The sequence below is a fragment of the Monodon monoceros genome, unplaced genomic scaffold (genome assembly GCF_005190385.1).
Source record: "Monodon monoceros isolate NGI ecotype Baffin Bay Population unplaced genomic scaffold, NGI_Narwhal_1 Super_Scaffold_16, whole genome shotgun sequence".
Lineage (NCBI taxonomy): Eukaryota > Metazoa > Chordata > Mammalia > Artiodactyla > Monodontidae > Monodon > Monodon monoceros.
This window is the reverse complement of record NW_021703772.1, coordinates 21,286,393-21,304,000: the sequence shown is the minus strand read 5'-3', so window position 1 is coordinate 21,304,000 and position 17,608 is coordinate 21,286,393. Positions and strand designations below refer to the sequence as shown.

The following is a 17,608-nucleotide window of genomic DNA, read 5'->3' as shown; positions in this document are numbered from 1 at the left end:
AGTAGAACTCCAAAAATAAAACAAGAGAGATATCATAGTCTGCAGGATTGGAGTCTAACAATAAAGGTTTTGCATTTACTCTGCTCCTGTGCCTGGGGTTTTAATTTAACACATCAATGAAAAGTTAGCGTTTGGTAAACACCCAGCAGGACTTACTTTTATTAGTGCAATTTGTAAGAAACGACTGCATTTAATGAGAAAATCGTTAAGCATGGAAAAAATGGGCTGTGACTAAACTTATGGAGCTTAAACGTTGAGGTTTTAATTGAGTTTTTTAGTTATTGGTAAGAAAAATAATAATTTAAAAAACCAGGGCTATATCTGTACTGTTGAAGTGGTCAGTGCTTTATATACCTTCGTACAATTTCCTGTGCTACTGATCATGCATAATATTACTGCTGTGGTATTCTCTGTCATATCTACTGACTTTTTCTGTTCTTAAAAGGGTGGCAAAGAATCTAGCACAACAGTTTCTAAAAGGGGGAAGGGTGGGGCAGAGGCAGAGTGCAGGACAGAGCTGTGTCTACTCCACAGTCCACCTGCTTAAAAATAAGACAACAATTGAATTACACTTTCAGGTTCATAAAGCTTATATTTTTTCCCTAGTTCTCAGTTTCTTTTGTTGCCACCAGTGATTTATTTTCCCCTAGTAAGCAGATTTCATTAAAGACTGTAAGACTAAAAACGGGAATAACACCAGACCAAGGAGCACAGACATTCAGGACAAATTCTTGGTATCTTAGATCCAGACTCTTTTGTAAATGGAAGCAGAAAGGGTATTTAAGAAATAAATCAGCATAAAATGTCATTTAGAGGGAAAATATTTAGGATACCTTTTTTTTGTACTTACATTTTCAGAAGTGCATTTGCTCCTGAAAGGACATGAATACCATGGGAAGGGTTCAGTCACTTCTAGTTACTCTGGTTTATCAGCATGGTCCACACAATTGTGAGAAACCTGTTGACTGTGTTTCATCATAAACCTGAAGGAAAGGGAAGTGTATGTAGCTCACCCTTCCCCTGTGTGCACCAGCTCTTGGGGGAGGACTGGGGCAGGTCCAGCCCCTGCGGGTTGCATTTTCCAGGCTCCCACAGCTGCTAGCTTCCTACTGGGTTCAGCCAGTGTGAGAGATTGGGGGGAAGTAAGGAAGGAGGGAGAAGCCAGGATATCTCTCTTTTTCCTTTACCGAGTAGGGCAGTAGCTCCAAGTCCTCCATGGTTTTGGCTCCCATAGGACAGGCCCCTGAACTCTAGTTATACCCCCTCCCATTTCTTTTCTGCTCTGTTCTGTTCTCCTCCACAGTGCCAGGGGTGCTAGGAGCTTCTTGCTGTTCCTAATCTCTGGGTTACAGCACCCATTCTCAGTTGGCTTAATAGTTCTTTATCACCCGTGTAACAGTTGCCTGCATTAAATTTCCTGGTTAAATATTCAGTGATTTCTGTTTTTCTGGTTGGACCCTGGCCAATAACACACGAAGCCTCTAACCACAATGGCCAATTTATACCCTATAGTAAAGAGACACAAAGAAGCTTCTTTGTGACAGATTTCTGTTTCTGTAACCTTTACTAAAAACACAGACTTGTTTTCTTACCAGGCAAGTGTTTCTTGTTAAGTTTTTGCTTTAAAACAGTGATTGTAATTTACATGTGGATTTAATTGGCGGCAGACTGGACTACTTGCTCAGATTTTTATTTGCTACTGATAGATGTTATTCCTTTTAATTCTCTTAATGACTGATCTGATCATATACTTATTTGATTTAAATGCTTGATCTTTATTGTCACCTTATTTTGTTTTATAAAGATGCCATTGACTATGTAAACTGTTTGTTTGACATTTAAAAATGATTTAACTGCTGACATCTGCAAAATGTGCACCTCTTCAATAAGTAAAATTCTCATAAGGCATTGATTGAGATCATGAGAAGAATTAAACTGGGAAACATCCTGAATGATGTCTGGGCTCAGCGAAATCATTTGAGATGGTTTTCCAGTCCTTTATATATAATGTGTGACAGCTCAATGAACCTACTGCTCTTTTGGCTCTGTACGATGGAGGGAAAAAACCCACAACAAATGACTTCCTTTCACTTTGTTGGAAACATCTTTGCAGAGAACAGAGGGAGTAAGTAAATGTTAAGTCAGAGGCCAGCAAGCACATGGCCCCAGATGTTTGTGACTGCAGCAAGAAGGGAGATGACTCATTTTGTAGGACTTTGGAAGGTGTTGAATGTTTTCTCTAAAGAGATTAAACAAGGAAACACTGCCATTTTCCTCTTACATGACACTTCTGAATCTCGATAACATTTTAATATAACATTAAAGTATTATTGTGTTGACTCATTTTATGTATCGACAATCTGTACTCCTGTCAGATGCTGGCTTAATATATAATGTCCCTATTATAAACCTCAAAATCCAGAACAGAAACTTTTGAAATCCAGAATAGACATTTTGTTTTTGAAAACTTCTTGAGATAAATGACAGCCTTTGCCTGACCTGGTATCCTAAGATGGTTGGCCTTTCCAATGGCCATTTTTTATTTTATCTGCTAATGAGTATTACTGAGCCTCTGACTAACTCTGAAAAGCATTTTGGTGAATTATAATTAGGGCTGTGATTTACTGAGTATGAACACTGACAGGCCATTCCTTAGCCCTATAATTGATGTAGAAGCAGAGAAAAGCACCCTGATGATCAGTATTTCCTGTATGAGGAGCAGGGGGAAAGTGGGAGTCAAAGTAGATTATTTTTTTAGCCATTTCTGCATTTTACTTTTATTAAAAATGGCAGGGAAATCCACCAAAGTTTGGATGAGAGGTCCCTTATCTACATCCCATTCTGATATTCAGTATATTAAAGCATCATCCATCACATCTGTTCACTGGTGTTAAATGATTCATTATAGTCAGTGAACCACAAAATAGTCTAGGTAGAGGGACAGAATTCAGAACTATGGACCAGACGCACAGGCCATGTAACTGAGTATTCCTAGAAGGGCAAAACCTGGTTCTGTGTATTCATTGGATTTATTAGAAGTTTGGATATGTTTATCTAGTACCTGCATTCCTGAACCTTCTGGAGGAAAGAACAGAACGGTCTAACATGTAAATAAGAAAACTAAATCCAGATAGGCCTGCAAATACATAAAGACTTCATTCTTAAACGGAAACTGGTTATTGAGACTCCTACTTCTTTTCTTTGTATCTTTTCTTTTCCATACTGTTATTGCACATGGATTTTTGGCTTTGCACTTGCTTTATTTTAGTTTCTTTTGAATATTTTTTTCTATAAGATGGCAACTGTGTGTGTGTGTGTGTGTGTGTGTATTCCATCATATTTCAAGATAAAAATGGGTCTGGAAGCTGTGTTTTTTGCAAAGCCATTCAGCAGTCTCTAGTTGTTTCATGGGTTCCTGGATGTAAGGACACCCTAAGTTTCAGTACTTAATCTTTTGTGCTCATTATACTCTTTCTTGCAGAATTTATATAATAATTATACATAATATTATTTATGTAATACTTTATAACACAGTAGACAATTCTCCTCTTCAAATAATTTCTTCTCTCAGTATCTGTGTTGCCTTACCCTCCTTTTTCCCATCTCCCTGACCATTCCTTCTTGGCCTCCTTTGTCAGCTCCCTTGCCGCTGTACAACCTCTAAACGCTGCAGTTCCTAAAAGGCTTGTTCTTGAACCCTTTTTTTCCTACACTTCCTCTATCCTGCCACAGGCCCCTTGCACACATTGTTCGTCCTCCTTGGAACTCCCTTTCCTCCCACCTCCTCTCCTGTCTAATTCTTCCTCCTCCTTTTTCTTCTCTACTCCTGTCCATGGACTCCATGTGCTGGACCATGTGCTTTTCTCCAGATACACCCTGTGCTTTCCCACCTCTCTTCTTTTTTAAAAAAAATTTATTTATTTTAGGCTGTGTTGAGTCTTCGTTGCTGCGTGCGGGCTTTCTCTAGTTACAGTGAGCGGGGGCTACTCTTCTTTGTGGTGCGCGGGCTTCTCACTGCGGTGGCTTCTCTTATTGCGGAGCCTAAGCTCTAGGTGCACAGGCTTCAGTAGTAGTGGCTCACGGGCTCTAGAGCACAGGCTCAGAAGTTGTGGCACACAGGCTTAGTTGCTCCGTGGCACGTGGGATCTTCCCGGACCAGGGCTCGAACCCGTGTCCCCTGCATAGGCAGGCAGATTCTCAACCACTGTGCCACCAGGGAAGCCCCCACCTCTCTTCTTTATACTTTTTGCTCACTCTGTTTTTTGCTGTCTGATAGCCAAATTCTGTTTTTCATTGCCCAGCAAAAATGCCATGTTAATTCATGAAGCTTTCTTTTAATCACCAAAGATTTTTTAAAATTCAGAATAGTTGATATATTTCCGTACCACTCACAGCCCTGTTCACATCTACCTCCTGTTACTATTTGTGTATATGTATTATATCCTCTGTTAGACTGTAAACTTCCCAAGGGTAAGGATCTTATCTTCAACTTAATTGTATCTCCTATAGAATGTAGCATAGCATTTTATATGTAGCAGTTACACAGTAAATATGTACTAGGCTAAATTAAAATAATCACTAAATCAAGCAAAGAGAAATATTTACATTATAGCTTGCTGAGACTCCTTATTCACATTTCAAAAGAAATGAGAAACTTGGCATCTCCGGGATTACTGCCCTTGGCCTGTAAAGGCTGTTATTTGTGCACAGATATGAAACGCTGAGTGAACTTCATATCAGACTGTCTGAGAAAGCAGGCTACTTGAGTGGTATAGGAAATATCAAACATTTCTGTTACTTCACCTTTCCAGGCTAAAAAAGGGAGATAGCTTCTATTGCTTTGAGTTTCTTGTTGATGGTTTTCTGCTCTGCTTACTAATTAGGGTTATTTACCTTGTTTAAAAAGACCCATCCAAACGTTCCTTCTCTCCTTTGAATTGTAGTTGGATATTAATTCACTGCTGCCGGATACATTGGTAAAGATTTCTGAAATTGCAGGGAAGTGTTTCTTTAATCCCTCAAGTTGGTTAAGTACTTTATTGTAATAGAGATAATAATCTCCTAGTTGGTAGAAAAGATGAAATGGTTACTGGGGATATTTTCTCTTGCTGCAATATTATTATATTAGGAAATACTCTGTCCAGTTTTTTAATCCTTTACACATGCTGCAGGATCCTTAGGAAATAAGTTGATGGCACCGCGTTTCATGTCTTTCATAAGGCATTGAGCAATGCTCAGGTCACTGTGATTCAGTTAGTGGCCTTGAGCCTTTATAGGCAAGCCTTGAAAGTAGTTTTCATTATTACTGCACGCACACACATTCGTAACTATGAGAATGCTTGGATGAGGCCACGACGATGGCAGACCTGCAGTCTTACAATATCTTGACCATTCAGCACAAACTGCTGAACAGCCAGCTAGCAAGCAGTTTCAGGGGACAAGTGAGAGTGAGCCTTTAGGCCATGACTGCACATCTCCTTGGTTTGTTCCTCCACACAGATCGTAAGTGTCTATTTTGATCTGCTCAGCAACTTAAGTTCCCTAATGACTTCATGCTTTTATTTTCCTCTGCTTTTTTTTTATGAAGAATGTTTATTTTTTTGTTTATGAGGTAGTCTCAAGTTACAAACCACCTTGGAAACTATAACATTATTAACGCATTTCCTCTTCCTATAGCATTTATGATGTTGCTTGCTGACCATTATTGTTAAGTATTCATGGCTCTGTAGAGTGCTGAGTAACTTAGAGACTATTCAGATTCAGCTAAGGGCAGAAGATAGGTAGCAATGATTTTCCATTCTAAAAGGACTTTATGAAATTAAGATGAGAGCTGGTCTTTTCTAATTTGACCTGTGATTAGAAGACGGAGTGTCCCTGGCTCATTATTTTTCATTGTGTGACATTTCACTGTTTGACATTTATCCTGAGTGGAATTAGGGGAGGGAATAGAAGATCTACTTTCTATGACTGTATCAGGAAAGGCAGTTTTGAAATATCCAAATGACCCCTGAATTGGGGGGGGGAAAATAAAAAGCAGCAACAGCTTAGTGTTTGAAATTCCAAAAGGAACATTTAGCTATAATTCTAAGCATTTTAGAAATTTTATTTCTTGTCAAATGTCAGTAAGAATTATGCAGACTTTCTAAATGTAGACTTTTGAAGTCAGTGTTTTGCATCTCATCTTTCCTTCCCATTCACCCCCTTACAAGAAAAATGGCTTTTGTGCATATGGACCACGAGGCTTTTGATCCATAACACATACTTACAAGCACACAAGAGCATACATTCTCTCTAACAAGCATCACTCAAATCAAGGAAAATAAATTTATTGTCTTATGTTCTAGCAAGTCACCAGTTAATAAATCACATTGAACAGTTTTTGGATACTAACGAAACACTGTATTTTATGAAGAGCATGGACTGTATCAGAGTCTTCCGGGAAGAAGCCATTCAGGTAATGCTATCCTGTGTCCTCTTCCTAACCAGTTGGTCACCATCACAGTGGGGAGACATACAGCACCCCACAAATAAGCCTAGGCTTTGGAAATACTCATCCTTACTGTGAAGAGCAGCGTATGCCAAGGAAGTAGAGATGACTAACTCATTTTGCTATTGGTGTAATTTCTGAGGAGGAATAAAGATGTGTGGGTGAGTGGGATCTTTTATCCCTGGGAGTTAGCTTTTTATTACACTCTGTAGCTCTGGCTTTATGATTTCTATTTAGGGAGCCAATGAAATTTCTATTGTATTGTATTATATTTGGCTAACTATTTTAGGGAAATGGATGGAAAAAATGTAGTTGTGTAATTATTGAGAAGGATTTGATGAAGACAGAAGTAGGGATCTGAATGCCAGGAAAAAAAGAACACTGAAAATGAATAACTCAGCAGTCCTGTCCCACCTTTTGTGAGGCTTTCTCTTTGTTTTAGCAGGAATATTAGAAAACGCATCTAAAAATCTTCCAAATTATTTCTAGGCTTTTATACATAAACTGTAGACGAGAGTGAGTAAGTTGAAATTAGAAAGTATATTTTTAAAGTAGGCACGGTTGTAGTGTACATTAGTTTGTATGTGGGTGCTTATTACATATTTGCTGAGTAAATGAACAAATTACTTCCTGAATTGTTTTAGGTAGTTACAAAGAATGATAAGAAAATGAGAAAACTGTTCAAATTAAAATGGGATAAAAGATTCAGAGGTAGATAATCCAAATTCCCTACAGATAAAAAAACAAAATTTTGGCAAAGTAGAGTCAGTATAAGACTAAGGATGACTCAGTCAGGTGGAGAAAGATTTGCTTAGATGAAAAGGTAGTGAAAATGGTTTTTTAGCACCTCTACCCCATGCCCCGCCCCCAGGCTGGATGGAGTATCTGATAACGCTTCTGTGCACTGTTGCCACCACATGTCCTTTAGAGTACCAGGTCATTGGAGTCCAAAAAAGAGAGAGAGAGAAGGAGATGGAGGAGGATCCAGAGAGACTTTAGAGACATATCAGTCCATCTTAATGACCTTTTTAAACTAAAAATGTAAAAAGAAAGTAAGTTGGGAAAATGTGACTGGTTATTTGCTCCTGTTATTAATTTTTTGTGAATATTTTAATAAGTCTCTATATTTTAGATATTGCATACTGAAATATTTATAGATGAGCTAATGTGATTGAAATTTGCTTCAAAACAATCCAAGGGTTGTGGGAGAAGTTGAGGGTTATCAATGAAACAAGATTGGCCGACGTAACAGTTATGGAAGCTGGGTGATGGGTACACAAGCGTCCCACTAAATTACTCTGTCTTTGTTTGACTCTGTCTGTATTAAAACTTAAAAACCAAAGTACCAGGCCACCAAAAAAACTGTGTGGCTATGGAAATTTCTGCGCCTTCAACAGATGGAAAGATTTCTTCTGGCTCCCAGCAAATGAAGGTGAAATTTGAAATGCCAGTTTCCCATTTACCAAAGAAGAACATTTTATATATTTTTAATAAATATCGTGGATTCTTGTATATGTGCTGCTTTGGTCTGGGGATGAAGTACGTTTCTGTATGAGCTCTGACCTGCCACCTCCTCTACCTCCACATGCTACCACAGTTTTCAGAAGAGCAGCACTTTAACAGTTTCCTGAAAGCCCTTCGAGAGAAAGTGGAAGTTAAACAATTAAATCATTTCTGGGAGATTGTCATCCAGGGTAAGGTGTCATTTATCTTTTTATCCAAATATTTATGCTATTTTTTTCTAAGTATAAATTCTAAATATAAATTATATTGTGTGATGTGTTATATGAGGACCTGATAACTTTCCATGTGGATTTGGGAAACGCTCAGGATTCAGTGAACTAAAAATTTTGCTTAATAAGCATAAATACAAAGTGATAAATAATAAGTAAACATATAAGTTCCATCTTAAACTCGTTATGCAGCGTGACCCTTTCAGAGATTACGCCTTTCTGTTTGATGAGTAAAGAAACTGTGCAGGCAGACATTGTCCCCTTTCTGCGATTCTTAGACCTGTCAGTCCTGCTGGATCCACAGCACTTTCACTGACCTCCCCCACATTTTCCCCTCCTCCACCTTTCATTGCCGTGTTCTTTGGCTTTCCATATCAGCTGACCAGCATCTTCATGCACCAAAGCCATTCAGTTCCTCACTTACAGTGACCAATGCAAATTACTCGTAGAAAGAGGGCAAATCTTTCAATTTTAGGCTTGATGTTTGACTTGTCATGTCCTTTGCCCATTTTCTTTAACCTGACTTGATTTTCTTTCAGAACCCAAATATAAGAGGTTACCTATTAAAAGTACATATTATGAAAACAATGATATTGCAAAGTATGAAACTTTGTACTTGAAGTAGAGCCCCCCAAATTAGTTTCAACCTGTCTTTCTATACAAATTCTGTATAAAAGGAGTTGCATTCCTATCTGTCCAGCTTCTAACAGGCAGCTTTTCATCACTCAGGCAAGCATTTCTCTGACAGTTAATTTTTCAGCCCTTTAACTTCTACACTCGGGAGCAAAAGCTGTTAGAATAGGTGGTGAGTGGGGCTTATTCAAATCGCTTTTGTGTCCCTGCTGCCGACCCAATAGATGAAAGCGATTGGTTTTGCTATTTATTGAATGCCTCTAACATACTGCTTGCTGAAAAGAAACTTGTAGGACACACACAAGATACATATTTTCTAAGAGCCTATAACCTATTGAGAGAATACACATGACCTGTGCCATTTCTAGGTGCAAATGGATGTTAAATGCATGTGCTTTTCTGAAAGCGTTTCATGCATCAGCCATTTGAGGCAGAAGAAAAGCTTAGGAAAAAGAGAAAACTAAAGGGTAAATTTTCTATCCTTGATTTGCTCTCACTGAGCTAAACTCGATGTACTGTGCTAAATGATAGACAAGGCCATTCATTGTAAGAGCATGTTTCCTCCTGACCTTAGCTCTCTTGCCATTCCATCAATAGCCAGTAACACTACTAGAAGTCAAAATTTTACTGCACATTCCCGTATTTGGTACCTCATGGGTTGGGACCAAAGTATAGTCATTCAGTTTTCACTTATTTACTGAGCTCCTGCTATGTACTACATTGAGAGGAATATAAAGATGAATAAAGCATAGTCCCTGCCCTAGAGAAAAGTATAATCTGTTAGGAGGGATAAAATATGTACGAATAGTTATATGGGATACGATATGATGAGAGCCATTTCAAAGGGATAAACAAACTGATCTGAGAGCTCTAAAAGGGAGAGTCAATCAAGAAAGACTGCACACAGCTGGTAGCATTTGCGATGTGCCCTTCATTTTATATAAGCAAAAATAGGAGAAAGGGTAATGTAAGATGGGAGGAGCAATGTGAGTTGAGTGCCTTTAATAAAGTTTTATATTTCTTATAGAGAAGAGCACCTTTATAGTTCTAAAAATCTCCAGTGCAAAGATGTGAGGAGGTGTGGTGGAAAGGAAGGTGGGATTGGGATTGATTCTTTGTACTTGAATTTTACTCTGTGAATTACTTTCTAGATGGAATTACTCTGATCACCAAAGATGAAGCCTCTGGAAGCTCTGTTACTGCTGAGGAAGCCAAAAAGGTATTGAGGGGTAGCTCCCTGTCTTTAGATGAATTATTGCAGTGGATATTATTTTCTTGATGCCCATTCTTTCTTTTTTGTTTTTTAAGTTTCATTCATTCATTCATTTATGGCTGCGTTGGGTCTTCATTGCCGCGTGCAGGCTTTCTCTAGTTGCAGCGAGCAGGGGCTACTCTTCGTTGCAGAGCACGGGCTCTAGGTGTGTGGGCTTCAGTAGCTGTGGCTCGCGGGCTCTAGAGCACAGGCTCAGTAGTTGTGGCACATGGGCTTAGTTGCTCCACAGCATGTGGGATCTTCCCGGACCAGGGCTCAAACCCGTGTCCCCTGCATTGGTAGGCAGATTCTTAACCACTGCGCCACCAGGGAAGTCCTGATGCCCATTCTTTCTTGAAGAAGTAAAATTCTAAGGGTAACTAGATTAGTGTTTCTAGAACTCAGTACCTCTAGAGTTCCTGGTCCATAGTATAAACCACGCTTAGTCTAGACCCTGGTTAAGGCTAGGAAATCTATCCAGCCCAGTGATTCCCAGCCAGGCCACCTGTTAGTCACCTGGGGAGCTATTTTAAAAGAAAAATTACTGATGACAGGTACCTCCCTCTCTCCCCTGAGGTTCTGTTGGTCTGAGATGTGTTTTGGGCATGATTTTGAGTTTTTAAAGCCCCTCAGATGATTGTGATGTGCAACAAGGTAGAACAATAGTGGTATTCTAACATAAGGCATATCTAGGTCTTTACAGTAGAGCACCCCATGTATGCAGACGCCATGATCTTCATATTGACACAAATGGTCAATATGTTTGGTGTCTTCCTACTTGATGTATGAGCATTGAATCTGATTTCAGTTATGAGTCAAAAACATATAGCTATTTAGCTCAGTAGTCCTTCATTATACCTCAGATTTGTGGTGAAAGTTTAATGAAATTAAGTTGAGTAGCTCAAAAGTATATGGTTTGTAACATTCAGTGTCACTTACAGTCACTGGTTGACCCAGCCCTGCTAGTACCACACCTGGCATCTGTCAGTTATGTGCTAAGCCTGTGCTGTTTGCTAGGCACTGTGCTCGATGATAAGACAGCACTCCGCCCTCTAGAAACTCAAACAGCTGGTTATAAGGTAGTAGAAGGAAAAACTGGAGACTCAAAAATTAACTGCCAAGCTAAGGGAGAGCTTGGTCTGGGACTGGTGGACAGTAATCTAAGGAAATGGCAGAAACAAGGCTGGAGATGTTCATCTACGGCCAAATTCAGGCCAAATTTTAAATACCTTGAATTTTCAGCTCAATAAATGCACTTGGAAAAAACCATAATGTTGTTTGGCAGAGGAGTTAGAGTATACAAGAATTTTTATTAAGCACTTTGCCTGGCAAAAGCATTTTGTTAAAGAACAGATATGGCCCCCGCTTTCAGGAAGTAAGATCCCAGAATTTAAAAAGCATACTCCATGTTGTCTCCTTAGATAAGCTGCCCATGGCCCTGGATCCTGGGATAGGAAGAGCCTGGGCGAACAGAGGCCAAGCCCTCTGCACTGTTAACCACAGTCCCCACGAGAGTTAACGTCCAGTGAGGCATACATCATAGTAGATGAATATTTATGAAGTACGATTACGCAGAGGCCTTTTTTGCTTAATTTTAAACTTCATAGTAAGCATCAGTTAATGAAGGTTTCCAGATGCTTGAGGTGCTTAAGTAGCAGCAGCCATTTTCAGAGAAAGGATGTGAGGGATTCTGCCTCCTCGTCACGACCAGCTTGGGATTAGAAGGCCACGTGGACTGCTATATAAGAGTAGAAAACGTCACTTGTCTTGTTAAATGTCTTTTGGCGAGATGGGCTGATGTTAGGGCCTAGTTAAAGTGAAGTTATCCACCCTCATGCTTCAAAGGGAAATAATTGAATTTTTTTTTTTTTTTTTTTTTTTTTTTGGCGGTACGCGGGCCTCTCACTGTTGTGGCCTCTCCCGTCGCGGAGCACAGGCTCCGGATGCGCAGGCTCAGCGGCCATGGCTCACGGGCCCAGCCGCTCTGCAGCATGTGGGATCTTCCCGGACCGGGGAACCCGTGTCCCCTGCATCGGCAGGCGGACCCTCAACCACTGCGCCACCAGGGAAGCCCCAATAATTGAATTTTTAAACCAGGATTAAAAAAAAAAAAAAAGCATACTCCAAGGTGCTGATTATTGTCTCAGAAGGGGTTCAGTGGTGTCTGTACCCCCGTCTGCCACAGTCAGGACTGAGTGCCTTGGGCTTCAGAGTGCCACTTAAGTGGTTCTATTTCTGTTTGTTATTTTATACAATGGCATGATAATCTTTCCCCCTTGAACTAGGATGCATCATTCAGGACTCTCCAGAGAGACAGAACCAATAGAATGCGTGTGTGTCTGGTGTCTGTGTGTATGTATGTATGGGGGTGGTGGGGACTGATTTATTTTAAGGAATTGGCTCACACAATTGTTGGGGCTGGCAAACTTGAAATTTGTAGAGCAGGCCAGCAAGTTGGAAATTCAGGCAGGATTTCTCTATTACAGTCCAGAGACAGAATTCCTTCAACTGATTGGATGAGGCCTACCAACATTACCAAGGGTAACCTTTACTTAAAGTCAGCTGATTGTAAATTTTAGTCGCATTTACAAAATACCTGTACAGAAACCTCTAGACTAGTGTTTGACACAGCAGCTGGTCACCATAGTGTAGCCAAGTTGACACATAAAATCACATAGGGTGAAAGCTTATCAATCAGTTTTTGTTAAACAGGTACAATAAGTCAAGGCAAATAATTTTAGTCATTGCATTAAAAAAAAAACCTATCATCCAGGTGAGAGTTGAGTACACATTACAGTTTTGGGAGAAAAAGGTAGTCTTTCCTCCCAGCAGTACCTCTTAACCAAAGGTGTCACAGCTAAGTGACTCCAGAAAATCAGAAAAGAAAGAAGTCTAGGAAGGGATAGTGTGCTGCTTGCAAGTGTCTGGGGCTTAGTCTTTGTTGCGAATGCAGTATTATCTTTGGAATTTAAGGGCACAGAGCCTAACCATCATGAATTGTAATGTCTGGTAATGAAGCTGCAGAGAGGAGTTTCAGTTAAGACTAGATATGGGCTGGTGTCCTTACATGATTCTAGTATCAACAGAACTGATTTCAGTTGGTTGCGGTTTAAGACAACTCTGAAAACATCACCATGTTTGAATAGGAAGAAAACATGGTAAACAGCAGAGTGGAGCCCATTGTTGTGATTCACGCTCAGCGCACACTCTGTCCTGTCTGACTTGCAGTTATGCCTTTGTGTCTGCTTCAGTATCACATGAATCCTTCATTTTTTTTTCAGAATGAAAACTTAATCCTTTATATTAAAAATATTTTTAAATGGCACCCGTTGATTTTTGGAGAGAAATGTGGAAGGAAAAGTGTACATACAGATGATAATGGGGAGAATTAGTGAGATTCTGGCTCAAGGAAGTTGATTCCTTGTGGTTTTAATAGGAGAGACATGCTTCAGCTTTTTCTCTTAGGTAAGTTATGGAAGTGTAATCACTTTTGGCCATACACTAAAATATTCATTTACATTTTCTTCAGAGCAAGTGTTTTTATTTATTTATTTAAATTTATTTATTTATTTTTTGTTTTTTTGGCTGTGTTGGGTCTCCGTTGCTGCACACGGACTTTCTCTAGTTGCGGCAAGTGGGGGCTACTCTTCATTGCGGTACATGGGCTTCTTACTGCAGTGGCTTCTCTTGTTGCAGAGCACAGGCTCTAGGCGTGTGGGCTTCAGTAGTTGTGGCACGCGGGCTTAGTAGTTGTGGCTCACGGGCTCTAGAGTGCAGGCTCAGTAGTTGTGGCACAGGGGCTTAGTTGCCCCGCAGCATGTGGGATCTTCCCGGACCAGCACTCGAACCCGTGTCCCCTGCACTGGCAGACGAATTCTTAACCACTGCGCCACCAGGGAAGTCCCAAAGCAAGTGTTAAGTTTGGCCACTTACCAAATAATCACTTAAGGAAACTTGGCTATAATCAGAGATTGGAGAACAGTCCTCATAGTCCATTAAAATTCTTTCAAGATATTTACCATAAGTTATTTAAAGTTAGCAGCTGTCACATTATTGCTATTAAATGTTGATGATTTGAAAGGAAATAATTATTCAGGATGTCCATTTTAAATGAAAGTTAAATCATAACTTTACACTTGTACGTCTTAAGGAGAGCTGTTTCCCTCCAGTGTATTCTAGAAATATGTGGATTTTATGATTCTTTGAGAAACATAGGTACTCCAGCCTTGCTGCAGAAATAGAAAGTTCTTTCATGACATAAGCGTAGACAGTCACTTTTCTTTTCAATAACTGATACCTCTGTTTCATTTCAAAGCCTAGACATAAATATTACCCCTCTTTTTCATTCATGTTTATTGTCATTGTAACCTGTGAATTCTTTCATTTAACTTTTCTGTTTCTAGTTTTTATTGTTAGACATGCCATCAATGTTTGATGTTTGATAAGGTCTTTTATATTTTTTCCTCCAGCTTTATTTTATTTATTTATATTTATTGAGTTAACATTGGTTTATAACATTATGTAAATTTCTGTGTACAACATTATATTTTGACTTCTGTATACACTACAGCATGCTCACCACCAAAAGTTTAGTGTCCATTCATCCCCATACAGTTGACCTCCTCTACCCATTTCGCCCTCCCCTCATGCCTTCCCTTTTGGTAACCACCACTCTATTCTCTGTATCTGTGTGTGTGTGTTTTTGTTTAGTTTGGTTTGTTCATTTATTTTGTTTTGTTTTGGTTTTATATTCCACATATGAGTGAAATCATATACTATTTGTCTTTCTCTATCTGACTTATTTCTCTTAGCGTAATACTCTCAAGGTCCATCATTCAAAAAGATATATACACTTCTTTGTTCACCGCAGCGTTATTTACAATAACCAAGATATGGAAAAAACCTAGGTGCCCATCGTTGATGAATGGATAAAGATGTGGTATACATATACAATGGAATACTCCTTAGCCGTAAAAAGATGGAAATCCTGCCATTTGCGACAACATGGATGGGCCTTCGTAGCGCCTGTGCACCCTTCCTCCGTCAGCTCATTTCACAGGGCGTGGCTCTGTGGTGGGTAGGAGGTGTGCCTGTTTATCCTGGCACATTCCAGGAGCATCTGAGAACCACAGTCAGTGAGAGACCTGGACTTGTGAAAGGTCGAGATAAGCTGATTCTTCACTTGAAGTTTATCTTCTTTATTAAAAAAAATGTTTCTTTTAAGTTTTTCCTACTAACCTGTGTTAGGGATAGAACAGTGGTTCTCAGCCAAGGGTGATTTTGTTCCCCAGGAGACATTGCCATTGTCCAGAGATTCTGGGTGGTTACAGCAGGCGGCGTGCTACTGCCTCCTAGGGGGTGCAGGCCCCCACAACAAAGGATGCTGCTTCTGAGAAGCCCTGGGCTAAAAGAATTTAAACAAGTCAGAGCCTTCACTAAGGCAGAAGATACTGGCTTAAGTTGTGTAGAATTTTATTCAGCTGGAATGAATCCTCATGATCTCCTAGCTGAGTTTTTATTTCTTAAAACTGAAAGCTTACAAGGAAGCCTGATAGATAAAACAGAGAAAGGTGATGCTTCTCACTTGATGGGCAGTGGGAGTGGCAAATTGGGGTTACCCATGCCCACGGGACTTGGAAGAACCCTCAGGACCTCAAGGAACAGAACCTGAAAAATACTGATCTAGTCCAAACTCCTTATTTTATATATGAAGAAACTTAGGGCTGAGACGTAAAATGATGTGTCTGAGATCTCATAGTAAGTCACTGGCCAGGAATCCAGTTGTTGGACTGACCCCCAGTCCTCCATTCTTTTTACTCCATATTAAGAGCACAGAGGGGAAAGAGGATTTCTTCCCATGGCTTTGGAATATTGTTTCTCACGGGATTCCAGGATGCTGAGCTATGTCTAAACAATCATTTGATACAAAATCTATGGGGGAGAAAGCATCATTTTAGCACTTGTTTTCCTTATAGCTGCCTAATCTAGCCTGCTTTTTTGTTGTTGACATTTATTGATTTTTCCATCGTAGCATCACAGATGCTCAATGCTTAGTGATCTGGTCATTTTCTAGATGCAGTCTAGAGATGTGAAGTTGACTTTCTCGGTGTCTCACAACAAGTTCATGGCTAGCTGAACTGCCTAGAGCCCAGACCCTGGATTCCCACTATAGTCATCTCCATGCCTTAGAATGCCACCAGCCGCATGTACATAAAGAAAAGAGGCTCATGCTCCCTCTTTCAAAAGAGATCTCCAAAACCTTGTGAAGGATTATAAGATAAAATTTAGGAATCATTTCTTGAGAACAGTTTTCTCTCACTGCCGGCCGCTCTTGGACCCCATGACACTTTTCTTTGCTCTTTTCCACTTTCCTTTTCTGCCTTAAATCTCTAGTGTAATTGTTCTGGATGTTAGTATGAGAAAAGCGATAATTAAAATATCACAGTGTTACCTTATATTTGTTTAGAGCTTGATACTTTTAAGATACAATTAAAACTTTTTTTTGAGGTGGAACATACAGTAAATGCACAAATCTTAGATGTGTACACTGATAAATTCTTACATGCTCATATATCGGAGTACCCACCACCCAGATCAAAATAAAGAGCATTTCCAACTCCTCAGAAGGCTCCCTGATGACATCTGTCACTTGAGAGTCATTTTGCCTGGCTTAACCTTCACATAATTGGAATCATGCCTTTTATGATTCATCCATGATGTTAAAATTGTTCATTCTTTATTATAGCTAGGTAGTATTCGCTTTTATGGCTGTACCACAATTTATTCATCCATTCTCCTAATGATGGACATTTGATTGTTTCCAAACTTTGGGAATTGTGAATAAAAATGCTGTGAGTATTCTTATACCTATCATTTGGTAGACATGTTTTGGGTGTATTCCTAGGAATTGGAACATAAAATCTACAGTACCACAAAGCATTTTTGTATACTTTATTTTACCTGAGAAGCAATACAACCCCATGAAATAGATAGGGTCAGTAGTAGTATTCCCATCTTATTTTTGAGGAAGACTAGTTATAGAGAGGCCAGGCGGCTTGCCCAGGGTTACTGAGGAACGGGCAGTGCTTAGGTTATGGTTCTTTCCTCCACACTAGTTTGCAGGATTTCTCTGCTGCACTGTATTGCCTTTATAGCATGAAAATAGCATTAATGAAACCTAAGTGTGTGTCATTTTAGACAAAATTCATGCAAGCAGATTTTCTTTCTTCCTGATGCTTTTGTGTATCTGGATTATGGGTGATTCTTTGGAATCACCTGATGGTGTTGGAATAAGCCCGGTGGAAGCCATGTGTTTTCAATTTGGGGATTGGTAAGGGTCTGAGGACAAGCTGATTTTTAGTTTTTAGTCTTATGGAGGAATAGGACTGGAAGCTTCTCTATAGAGGTTATTGATGCCGTTTCTCTGCTTGTGGCCAGGATTGTATTTCGGTGTACCTGAGAAGTAGTAGTTTATCCATTTCATAAAGATCTCCAAGTAAGGAG

General features: G+C 39.7%; 1 protein-coding gene across 2 annotated transcripts in view; it reads left to right on the top strand.

Moving 5' to 3' along the window:
* Positions 1-17,608, top strand: part of XRCC5 (X-ray repair cross complementing 5) — a 91,741-nt gene that overhangs the window by 65,187 nt on the left and 8,946 nt on the right. Inside the window, exons 17-19 of one of the 2 annotated variants that reach the window (XM_029224958.1) lie at positions 6,345-6,454; positions 8,085-8,181; positions 10,005-10,072. In XM_029224958.1, coding sequence (XP_029080791.1) covers positions 6,345-6,454; positions 8,085-8,181; positions 10,005-10,072 — 275 coding nt within the window. Of the gene's footprint in view, positions 1-6,344; positions 6,455-8,084; positions 8,182-10,004; positions 10,073-17,608 lie in introns of those variants that run through there. The other variant, XR_003793888.1, reaches the window with a different exon arrangement.